At 36.0% G+C, this 12,793-nt stretch overlaps 1 protein-coding gene across 1 annotated transcript in view; it reads right to left on the reverse strand.

The window, feature by feature from the left end:
* Positions 1–12,793, reverse strand: part of LOC136169338 (complement factor H-like) — an 88,778-nt gene that overhangs the window by 23,119 nt on the left and 52,866 nt on the right. Inside the window, 4 exon segments of the mRNA XM_065937119.1 lie at positions 4,496–4,675; positions 7,033–7,212; positions 7,323–7,508; positions 8,292–8,468. Of these exon segments, the coding sequence (XP_065793191.1) occupies positions 4,496–4,675; positions 7,033–7,212; positions 7,323–7,508; positions 8,292–8,468 (723 nt within the window).

Genomic DNA, 12,793 nt, shown 5'->3' on the forward strand with positions numbered 1-12,793 from the left:
CTATGACAAGTGAATTAGATTAGAAATCAATAAGAATAAATTATCTATGCAATCACCCATGATATTCATCAAATTGCATACAGTAAATATACGCAGCTCTCTAGATGAAACTCATACCGCACTATGACTGCTAATGGAAAATGAATTATTTAGAAAATCACAAATATGTGAGAATTAAACAACAAATTTCTAAACAACTGTTATGTCAAAGAAGTCCCTAGGAATATTAGAAAATATTTCACATAGTTAAATGAAAATAAAATTGATACATATTTATAAATTTTTGAGGCACAGGTAAAGCAATACTTAAAGGTGAAAAAAGGTAGTTTACAGGTTTAAATTTAAAAGCAGAATGGATTTATGGATTTGTGGCGAACCTATGGACACCTTATCTTTGAAAAAGGAGGCAAGAATATACAATGGAAAAAAGACAACCTCCTTAAGAAGTGGTGCTGGGAAAACTGGTCAATAACTTGTAAAAGAATGAAACTAGAACACTTTCTAACACCATACACAAAGATAAACTCAAAATGGATTAAAGATCTAAATGTAAGACCAGAAACTATAAAACTCCTAAAGGAGAACATAGGCAAAACACTCTCCAACATAAATCACAGCAGGATCCTCTATGACCCACCTCCCAGAATATTGGAAATAAAAGCAAAAATAAACAATGGGACCTAATTAAACTTAAAAGCTTTTGCACAACAAAGGAAACTATAAGCAAGGTGAAAAGACAGCCCTCAGATTGGGAGAAAATAATAGCAAATGAAGAAACAGACAAAGGATTAATCTCAAAAATATACAAGCAACTCCTGAAGCTCAATTCCAGAAAAATAAATGACCCAATCAAAAAATGGGCCAAAGAACTAAACAGACATTTCTCCAAAGAAGACATACAGATGCCTAACAAACACATGAAAAGATGCTCAACATCACTCATTATCAGAGAAATGCAAATCAAAACCACAATGAGGTACCATTACACGCCAGTCAGGATGGCTGCTATCCAAAAGTCTGCAAGCAATAAATGCTGGAGAGGGTGTGGAGAAAAGGGAGCCCTCTTACACTGTTGGTAGGAATGCAAACTAGTACAGCCGCTATGGAGAACAGTGTGGAGATTTCTTTAAAAATTGGAATTAGAACTGCCATATGACCCAGCAATCCCACTTCTGGGCATATACACCGAGGAAACCAGATCTGAAATAGACACATGCACCCCAATATTCATCGCAGCACTGTTTATAATTGCCAGTACATGGAAGCAACCTAGATGCCCATCAGCAGATGAATGGATAAGGAAGCTGTGGTACATATACACCATGGAATATTACTCAGCCGTTAAAAAGAATTCATTTGAATCAGTTCTAATGAGATGGATGAAACTGGAGCCCATTATACAGACTGAAGTAAGCCAGAAAGATAAAGACCAATACAGTATACTAACACATATATATGGAATTTAGAAAGATGGTAATGATAACCCTATATGCAAAACAGAAAAAGAGACACAGATGTACAGAACAAACTTTTGGACTTGTTGGGAGAATGCAAGGGTGGGATATTTCGAGAGAACAGCATCGAAACATGTTTATTATCTATGGTGAAACACACCACCAGCCCAGGCTGGATGCATGAGACAAATGCTCGGACCTGGTGCAGTGGGAAGGCCCAGAGGAATCGAGTGGAGGAGGGAGGTGGGAGGGGGGATCGGGATGGGGAATACATGTAAATCCATGACTGATTCATGTCAATGTATGACAAAAACCACTACAATATTGTAAAGTAATTAGTCTCCAACTAATAAAAATAAATGAAAGCAGAATGGTTTGAATCAATGCTTTCATTTTCTATCTGAAGAAATGAGAGAGTAAAATTAAAATCAAGCCATTAGAAAAAAGGAAAATTAAGTCTGCAGGAGAAGAAAAAAAAAAGTAAGAAAGATTAACAGAAAAGAGAAAACAGAAAATTAACAACGTTAAAAATCATGAATATTAACAAGATAAAAATTAGAAAAGAGAGGAAGTGGAAGAAATTAAAGGTGTTAAAAATGTTTAATTGAAAATTATAATTTTGAAAAATAAAACTCTGATTACAAAATAAATGAGGGAAACAACTCTCAATACCAAGAGTGAAAGAAGTCATTCCACCAAATATACTATAAGATTAAAGGAAAAATAGAATGTCAAGTGACTATTACAAATGATATTACATCAATCAATTTCATAAGTTAGGTAAAATAGAGAAATTTCTTGAAAAATGCAACATTCACACAGAGATAAGACAATGTAGGAAATGTGAATAGCATACTCCCTATTAAAGAAATTGAATTCTTCATCAAGGGAATATTTCAAAGAAGCAAACTGCATGTCAGATCTCACATGTGCTCAAGCATGTCCAACTCTCTGCAACCCTATGGACTGTAGCCTGCCAGGCTTTTCTGTCCATGGAATTCTCCAGGCAAGAATACTGGAGTGGGTAGCCATTCCCTTCTCCAGGGGATCTTCCCCACTCAGGGGACTGAACCCGGGTCTCCTGAATTGCAGGCAGATTCTCTACTGTCTGAGTCCCCAGGGGATTCTATTGGTATGTCTAGGAAAATTGAAGCAGAAATAAATAGAGACATTCCATGTTTATGATTTCAAAATTCAATATGGTAAAGAAGCCAATTCTCTATAATTCATTTCTCATAACAAAGCCATCCCTTTCGATATACAACCCAATATTTTATCAAAATCTGTAAATTCCCCTGAAATTTCTATGTTCAAAACAAGAATAACTAAAGTAATTTTGAGTGACAGGAGCATACTTGGAGACTATTTTCAGACTTTCAGCCTACTAAAAAGCTAGTTAAAAGCTAATTTGGCAGCAGTGAAGATTGTTAAATGACTGAATAGAAAGTTCAAAATAAATTAACATTTTCATAGTTAATTGATTTTCCACTTCAAAGTCTTTTCCACACATATTGCTAAAATAATTGACAATCCATCCATAAAAAGTCAACTCTTACTTTATGCAATTCTCAAATGTTAACATAAGACAGATAACATACTCAAATATACTCACATAACACTATAAAGTTTCTAGAAGAAACTGTAGAACATATGTACATCACTACCTGTAAACATTACTTGTTTCCTTAAAGATGCAGTTGTGTGGCAAGCTCTTTTATTTTTATATTTGCTATTAATTTAGAATAGTTGACAAACATGAATTCCTTGAAATTTGTTGGGAAATCCCATCATGTGAAATACTAAATTGTTTCAATTTAACTATATTTAATAAGCTGATACGGATTTCTAGACAAGGTGCATGACAAAAATTAAGAAATATTTTATAATTATAAAAAATTTGATTCACAAGGACTAAGCAATCATAAATATATAATGTATAATATACAATGCTGAGCTTAGCCACTCAGTCATTTCCCACTCTTTGTGATCCCATGGTCTGCAACCTGCCAGGCTCCTCTGTCCTTGGGGCTTCTCCAGGCAAGAATACTGGAGTAAGTTGCCTCCATGGGATCTTCCCAACACAGGGATTGAACCCAGGTCCCCCCTACTGCAGGCAGACTGTAGGCTGATCTTCCAGGAAGCTTCAAGAATCTTGGAGTGGGCAGCCTGACTCTTCTCTAGGGGATATTTCTGATCTAGGAATTGAACTGGGGTCTCCTGCATTACAGGCAGATTCTGTACCAGCTGAGCTACCGGGGAAGCTCATAACATAAAATGTACATTACGTATTGGCATGGCAGTTATTTAGAAATTTGTTGTTTAATTCCCAAATAGTGATACTTTTCCAAATAACTTATTCTCTATTAATACAGCTTTATTGTTGTATGGTTTTTTGTTGTTGTTGTATGATTTTTATAAGGGATCTATATATAAGAAAGAATTATGAGGTTGAATATTAGACAGTAGATCTGGTTTTGTATTTATTTGAAACTTCTTCCTAGATATTCTAGACTTGTAGAAATTGGTAAAAATATTGAGGATAGGGAGTCAAGATGTCACAGAGTTGGAGAAGAGAAACATAGATATGAAAAGTGGAAAATTGAAATGAACCTATTCAATGGGAATTTATCGTGTCAATATGACTCAAGAGTTTTCAAGATAGTTAAATAAATAGATACATAGATTTATACATAAATAGATATGTGGATAAATACATAATAGTTCAGCATAGGCATAAGCACATTTATGTGTAATACGCAAAATCAGAAGTAATGGCTTTCCTGTGGAAATGAGCACACCTACTGGTCAGATGTTAATTTAAAGTCACAAAGTCTATGAGTCGTTTGTCATATAGCTGACTAAGGCACATTATACAAATAGTATTTAGACACAGTATTTTGATTAGCTCCTAAATTACCTTGCAGATGGAAAATATTTGTAATGATAAATAGCTAAATTTCCTTGAAGGACACAAAGATACTACTTTTACAAGTGAGAGAGAAATAGAATACATTTTAAAAATATTACAGACAAGAGATTACCTTCTTTGCAGGCTACTTTAGGATCCCATTCTCCATTTATACAGATTGAGTGTTTGAGTTCTGATTTTCCTCGGCATTGGTAACTTTTGTTGGTGTTGTGATCATATTCAATCTTATGTGCTAGTTCTCCATCAGGTAGAAATAATTTTGACCCTTTACACTTCTTAAGTTCATCTGTTGCTATAAAATGAAAACATTCCCTTGAAAAGACTAATTTTAAAGAACCAAATAGCTAATAACGAAAAATAGCTATGGAGTCAATTCAAAGATGCTAGAATTTATGCCTACAAATTCCACCAGCCAAGTTATTGCTGATCAAATTGCATGAGATGAAAAAATTATACATGAGACTGAGTCCTGTGTCCAGTTTTTAAAATTTCAGAGAAAATACCCATCCTAAAGATTTCTGCCTTTTTGACTGGAATACTTTTTGGTGATTCACATAGCAAATAGTCGTCACATGAATAAATTTGATCCCAAACTTGAAATCTACACAAATGTTCATATAATTTGCTTTTGACCTTAAGCATCTCTGTATTATTTTTAATTCGCAATCTTAAAACATGAAAATAAAAACAACTATCTGTGGACATAGTTGCTACTTTATATATATTTTTCCAAGAAATGTAATGAAACATAATAAGAAAATTACATCCAAGGTGTTTTGTATATAATCTTAACTTTTAAGCAAATCTTTTACCTGATCACCAAAAATGAACAAATACCTGGAATAGGAAAATGGGTAATTAAAGTTACAACCCACCTTGTTTATACACTTAGAGTCTTTGAGACACTATGCTATGTACCAGATCATTCAAAAATCCAATATAAAACCATGAAAACAATTTTTTTTCTAATTCCAGGATAAGTTAAATATGCACTAAGAGAGCTTTCTATTTCAAAAATTCAATGCAGGTGGAGGTTCTTTTTGAATTTGACAAAATATCAGTATAGGTCTTTGGCAGTATATGTTAATGATTTGTTCATGATAAAGATTAAGTGAAATGAATAAAATAAGGAAAACTCAAGTAGTTAGTCAAAGAAAAGTGATGATTTCAAAATGAAATTCTGAAAAGATACAATGAAATAAGGAGATAAATTGAAAACACACTAGAGGCTTGAGAATTAGCCCTGTTTCTAAGATTTGTTCAGAATGCTGAGGGACACAAAGCCAGTGGTATTCTTCAAGGAATGGTGACTGAGGAAGATATACACTCAGAAGGAAAAGAGGTGGCTGCTGGCAGCATCCTTTGATGGACTGGTTTCTGGGAGTAAAGCAAACTTATATTTTTAGGAGAAAATAAACATAGTAAGAGAATGACAAGTTAGACTAGACAGAGTTACAAAATAAACCTTGAGAGGCGAAAACTGGAATAAGGTCTAGTATAGCAAAAGGAGACTAAATTAAACTGAATACAGGTAGAGGATTAACCTTTGCAAGGAAAACTCTGAGGTCAGAAGAACAATAATTGAAGCAAACATTTTGACATAAGGTAGAATGAAAGATAAATGAGGTGAGGTCATTTAAGGAGATAGAAGAGGACAAAGATGGGGTTTGGTCTTGAAAAACTGGCAATACCTAGGACAGGAATCTGTTCATAAAAATGTAGGGATTAATAAGCAAAAACTGCACTGTTTAACTAAATAAACTCCTACTGAATGTCTCCCATCTGTCAACTGGTCTTTTGAGTATGGGTCTTTTGACATACTGTAGGCGAAGAAAACAGCTATCTGTCCCTGCCCTCACTCAGGTCCTGAGCCTAAACCCTACCTTCTTCTTGGAATAATTAATGACTAGAAATATAATGAGTTAATAGGCCTGGACATCCAGGGTTCTCTTTGAATGCAGAGCCCAGGAAAATTCCAAGAAAAAGTCTATCCCAAGAGAAAAAACGAAAGAAGGCAGCTAAGATGGATTCTCCTGGTCAGTCATCAAAGACTCGGTCATCCAAAGGTCAGGATGAGTCTCTTACAGGGAACTGTGTCAGGGCAGGTTCCTGGCTCCACCCAAAGTGCCTCCCATTACAGTTACTTACTAACAGGGTGGGTTTGAGCCCACCCTCCGCAGCACAGAAACTTCTCTTTGCAGAATTTGAAACAGACTGAGAAATTATCATTGTTAGAAGCTTGAGAGAGGCAAGATTCCTACAGAAATGTATCAAATGGGTATTTCCTCAACTATAATTCCTGGTTTCAAATGTTCTAAAAGAAAGAGTACTATATAAAAGCAAAAATGGCATTTCTGCAATGATAGTTGTATTTTCCTGGTAACTAGTACTCACATTTTAATCACACGAGTATCTATCAGTAAGATTAGGCTTCACACTTGTCAAGATCAGCAATGTTAATATCAGGAGAGAAAGATGCATAAAATTCTATTGCTAGTTTATATTTTTCCTCTTTAGACACATATTGATGTATAAAAGTCAAATGTTTGGGATCATTATAATTTAAGATCTGACATTTTCAAGGATAACTCTAAATTTCAACAGAATGCCTGCAAATACTAAATGTCAATTTGAGATGTGTATTCTAACCAATGCACTGAGGAGGCTGGGTCCACTCTCCACTAATACACGTGATAAATCTGGGTCCAATCATTGTAAATGCTTCTCTGCAACTGAACTCTACCGAGTCGCCATGCTGATAGGGAGGGACAGAAGGCTTGACATCACCATGATCAAGGTCAGGTATATCTCCACAGGTACGCTCCTCCTCTGAAAATTCACAAAAATAGTTTTGTCTTTAAAATATTATTTAAATGTGTATGTGGATACAAATAAAAGTATTGATTTACTTTTAAATATTGCTATTTTCAATACATTACCAATACACACAGGTAAAGCTGTCCATTCTCCATCAACACACTGAATTTTATGAGAACCCTTGATCAGAAATCTGGGGTTGCAAGCATATTCCACGACCTCATTGTGTGCATATTCTTCTTTGTGTATTTCTTTCCCTTTCCCATTGAGAAGTTGAGGAGGTGGAGCACACGATTTTACTTTCCCTTCTGTAGAAATATTGTGTAAATTATGGTTACATTGTCTGTCTTATAACTGAAAAATCCAGCTAATGCAGAAATTTATTTTGCTAAATGATCTTTTGTTTATCATATAATATAGTTTAGCATTCTTAAACAATGAAAAAATAATAGTGTTTACACCAGACTCATGTTTACCAATTCTATTACTCATCTTGAACTAGCATGTTGAAGTCTGGGTTTGCTCAGAAAGTATGTTCATTATCCAGACATGCTAATAGGTATGCAAGTCAATTACTCAGTCTGGGTGAATAAATTACAGCAATACTTTTATTCCACAGAAACACTGCAGGTAAACTTTTTGAAAAAATATCGTTTGAGAGAAGCATTTGAACAGTTTAACTTTGATTCATATGATTTGATACATGTGACTGACTGACTATAAGCTACCTAAACACTGTTTAGATTTACCTGAGGACACTAGAGGTAAAGCCCACATTATATAAACTCTCCAGTATTAATGGTGGAATTGCAGGAAAAAGGAAAACTGACAAGAAATCCTGCCAGCGTCAGGTTCCTCATGCATTTCTGTGGATTCTCCACCACATATTTCAAGAAGCACCTGGAGATTAATTTCTTAAAGAAGGAAAACTGAGGTATCTACTACCAAGCACATGTCCTTGGTGGGTATATCTCTGGCTTAATGCATTAGATTATAGATGCACTGGAAGTGGACAGAAAAGAGAGGGAAATAAAAAGGTTGATATCTGAAATCTGAACTCTTGCTCCAACAACTGTCAGATAAATATTTACCTTTACACGTTGGAAGTTTAGGGGACCATCCAAAGTGGTAGCACTGAACTGAATCTGCTCCGACCATAATACGGCCTTGACTGCAGGAGAATTTCAGCACATCTCCAACTTTAAATGTTTCTTTCCTGGGATAAGCATTTAAGTATGTATCCATTTCAGGAACAGTGCATTCTCTTTCTATTGAAAAAGATAAATAATTGAGTGAGATCACTTAACCATTCCAAAATAAATATTATTTGTGTCACATAAAACGAAGTGCTGCGTACTGCATAAACAGAGGGACAGCACACTAATGCTCTTCTTGAGAAACATTACATGTTAGGTTTTATACATCCTCTGCAATCATCGGGACTTTTGGAAAATATTAAAGTATTGAGCAGCAACATATGTATCCTGGTAATTTATTTGCAAAGTCAACTTTTAATACTGGATCTGATTTTATCACTGACATTTACAAAATATAATGCTACTTTTTTGATCTCAAAATATAAAAATATTCTCTCAGAATAAAAATGATACAATTTTAAAATTGAATACAAACAAAGAAATGGCATTTTAAAAAATATAACTGGGAAACTAGAACACGCAAGAGAGACATTTCTCTTGCATTTGAGTTACAGGTACAATAAAAACCACTTAATTTTATCTACAAGTGTAGAAATCAAACTGAAACATGAAACAAAATGAGTAAACATGTTCAAGGTCACATAGGCATATTCTAGGTGTCTTGATTATGTATATGACAAAATAAACATCTAATCTTATTGTACCTATAAATGATCTTAACTATTAATATATGTTTGATTATTCTAATTCATTTAAAAAATGTGCAAATTTATCATTGAAAATGTGCAAAATCTATGAAATTTGTGACATTGCTATGTGTGGATTAGTCTCTCAGTTGTGTCTGACCCTTTGTGACCCCATGAAGTGTAGCTGGCCAGGCTCCTCAGTCCATGGAATTCTCCAGGCAAGAATACCGGAGCGGGTAGTCATTCCCTTCTCTAGGGGATCTTCCTAACCCAGGGATCAGACCCCAGTCTCCTGCATTGCAGGCAGATTCTTTACCATTTGAGATACCAGGGATTGATACATATCATCAAAAATTGCATTATTCTTATTTGGAAACTTCCTATTGCTAAATAACTTATAAACTTCAAAATTGGAATTTAAGAATTAGAATCTCACCAAAAAGAAGCATCATATTATCTAAAATTCTTCAAAGATTATCATAAAATTGTATATAAGCTAACTACTTTTAAAAGTAATGCCCTCTCCCCCCACAATCAATAACTTTGTTTCTGCTTTTGTTTTAATGTTGAGTTGTGTAGCTTAGATGAGAGGTTACTCTTGATGAGAACCATTGGGATTCCTTTCCTAGAATTCTATTCAAAACTTCCACATAGCAATACTTCTAATGGTATGTGACTTTCTTTACATCTTTTGGGCTTGTCTTACATAAAATTCCTATTTTATCATACCATGTAAAATGCTGCTTTAAAAACAAAAAGATCTTGGCATTAGGCTATTTTCCAACTGCTGTCTTCACAGAGTGACTGTAGGAAAGCCATGATCATCTTAAAAGCCTTTCCCTTAACTTAGAACTGTTGGGAGCTCAATCGTGTCTAACTGTCTGTGATCCCCTGGATGCAGCTCGCCAAAATCCCATGGAATTCTTCAGGCAAGAATATCACAGTGGTTAGCCTTTCCCTTCTCTAGGGGATCTTCCCGACCCAGGGATCCAGTCCAGGTCGCCCGTGATGCAAGTGGATAGTTTACTGTCAGGTGACTCATAAATTTTGAAAGTGACGGTGTAGTCTCTCAGGCACGTCTGACTCTTTTTGACCCCACGGACTATATAGCCCAGCAGACTCCTCTGTGGAATTCTTCAGGCAAGAATACTGCAGTGGCTTCCCATTCTCTTCGCCAAGAGATCTCTCTGACCCAGGGAACAATCTGAGTCTCCTGCATCGCAGGCAGATTCTTTACCATCTGATCTTTTTTAAATAAGCCAATTTTTTGCTACCTCCGCTGCTGCAAAGGAATGTGTCTCTGCTGATGAATGTTTTCCAGGCTTTCTTTGCATAGACGTCTTCCGAACTAAACTTGACCCTCAACCTCAGTCCCTCCTATTTCCTAAGCACGTGGAAACTTTTGTTTCTAGAATACGTTTATTTAAACAATATAATAGAAATATTATTACTTTTTGGTTAATTATTTGCCTTAATTCACCTTTTTTTCTCTTTATTTTTCTTCATACTGGCATGAAAGCTCTTGAAAGGCATCCCACCATTCTGCACTGTATTTTTCACAATTTTCTCCAAGGCAACTTCTGGCACATATTAGATGCTTGCTGACAGCCTGAAAATTGAAATTACCTGGGCTCTGGACACTGTTGAACAAGCCTGGCCTGTTTCTATAACAAGATCCCCCTGTGTGTCTGTCTGAAATCTTTATGTTCAATCTTTTCTACACTGCCCAGTGTTCCTTCACCTTCTTCCCCCATGCACCATTCGGTCTCACCTGACTTTGTCTCCTTCCGAAATGAGAAAAGGAACCATTAGCATCTGCTTCTTTCCAGCATTGGATTTACACATCCATTTTCCTTCCTTCTCCTGACAGGAAGTTGCAAAGAATCCAATCACCACCAAAGCCCAGGACTTTCTCAAAACTGCTGGTGCCTCTCCCACCTCCTTCACAGGGAGCCTGTGGTCAGTCTCTGCCTGCTTCCCTCTGTGGGTCATCCTCCTCAACGTTCATTACACTCTCATCTTTCCCATTAAAACAATACATATTCACCGAGCAATATATCCTGAACCTCTTGTTCTCTGCCACACGAAGCCTTTTGAGTTATGTCCTCATGCTGTATTGCATTTCTTACTAATAATTTATTTAGCAGTCTCTAAGTAGGTTTTCCCAAGTCTACTCCATCTGAAACTGTCTCTGTTGCAATTATTGTAGGCCTCCATGTAGCCAAGTCCACCACATTTTAAGTCTTTTAAGCTGACATAATAACTGAATTAGAAATATTCATTAGTATAACTATTCTAATGTAAGTAGATCACAAGTTCCTTGAATAAACTGTATGGTAAGCATTATGACAAGAAGATTACATGAATAATTTATTTTAATAACTGAAAGATCTTTTGAAATATTAGAACATTTCTAAATATTAAATCATTGTACAGACTCAGTGGAGTGAACAAACTTCAAATAGGTCATTGGTCTTAGATATATACTTAGATAATGGTGGAATTGGATATAGAAACATTTCAGGTGATTCCACAGGAATTACTGTTAGTCAATTTATTATTCCTCATTATTATATCATTTTCTTCTGTCCACATCTATGAAACATTCATTCTGACATGTTTTCCCCTAAATTTTCCAGGTCCTCCTTTCTTTCTGTCCACATTGCCATCTATTCTTCTTCTCTCAGACACCTCAGAGTTGGAAGCTTCAGGACTCAGTCTTGAGTTCTCCTCTATTTTCTTTCTACATCCTTTCCCAATCTGATGTCATCATTTACAGAGTGATAATCTCATATGTACATCTCCTGGCTAAATCCATGCATTCAACACTGTAGTTGACGTAGCCAATGTTTATGGTCCCCGTCGGCCCAAACACAATGTGTTCAGGTCAAAGTTGTGATGCTTTTGCCAAAGTGTTTTAATCCTGCCAGTACCACCTACAAAATCATTTCCATTTGCCTGCTTGCTTGTGAGAAATAAAATTTTCTCTCATTGAGTAGAATCCACCCACCTTGATATTTTCAAATATTGCTTTGTTGCCAAAGCTTTGCACAGAACTCGTCCCTTGACTTGGGACAGTCAACATCCACTCAGCTTACCAGAGACTGAAGCCCTGTTTCCAACCCTGGGAAAAACATATCTCATTGGCAAACATAAAGAGATCCATGTCATTGTCCTCTGCTGCTGTTGTTAAGTCACTTCAGTTGTGTCCAACGCCGTGTGACCCCATAGATGGCAGCCCACCAGGCTCCTCTGTCCCTGGGATTCTCCAGGCAAGAATACTGGACTGGGTTGCCATTTCCTTCTCCAATGCATGCATGCATGCTAAGTTGCCTCATCGTGTCCGACTCTGTGCGACCCTAGAGACAGCAGTCCACCATGCTCCTCCATCCACAAGATTCTCCAGGCAAGAATACTGGAGTGGGCTGCCATTTCCTTCTCCAGTCATCGACCTCAGAATTTGTCAAAGTCAGAAAATAAAAAGCATCTGTCAAGAGCTGATTAAATTAACATTCAAGGTAGGAGGTATAAACGGAAACTCAGGAGCAAAATACTTGAACAGGTTGCAACACCCTGTCATTTTGGTATTGAGTGAGTCAATGAACTTTAAAACTTCCCCTCCGTCCAGTTTACATTAAAGTAGAAGGAAGCGTCATTCCTTACAGATGATTCTAGATCAGCATAATTTGGTAAAAATAAAACACTGACGATTACTGTTAAATTCTGTTTATCTTGAAGGAAGGAACATCT

This window comes from Muntiacus reevesi, chromosome 5, assembly GCF_963930625.1.
Source record: "Muntiacus reevesi chromosome 5, mMunRee1.1, whole genome shotgun sequence".
NCBI classification, from domain to species: Eukaryota; Metazoa; Chordata; class Mammalia; order Artiodactyla; family Cervidae; genus Muntiacus; species Muntiacus reevesi.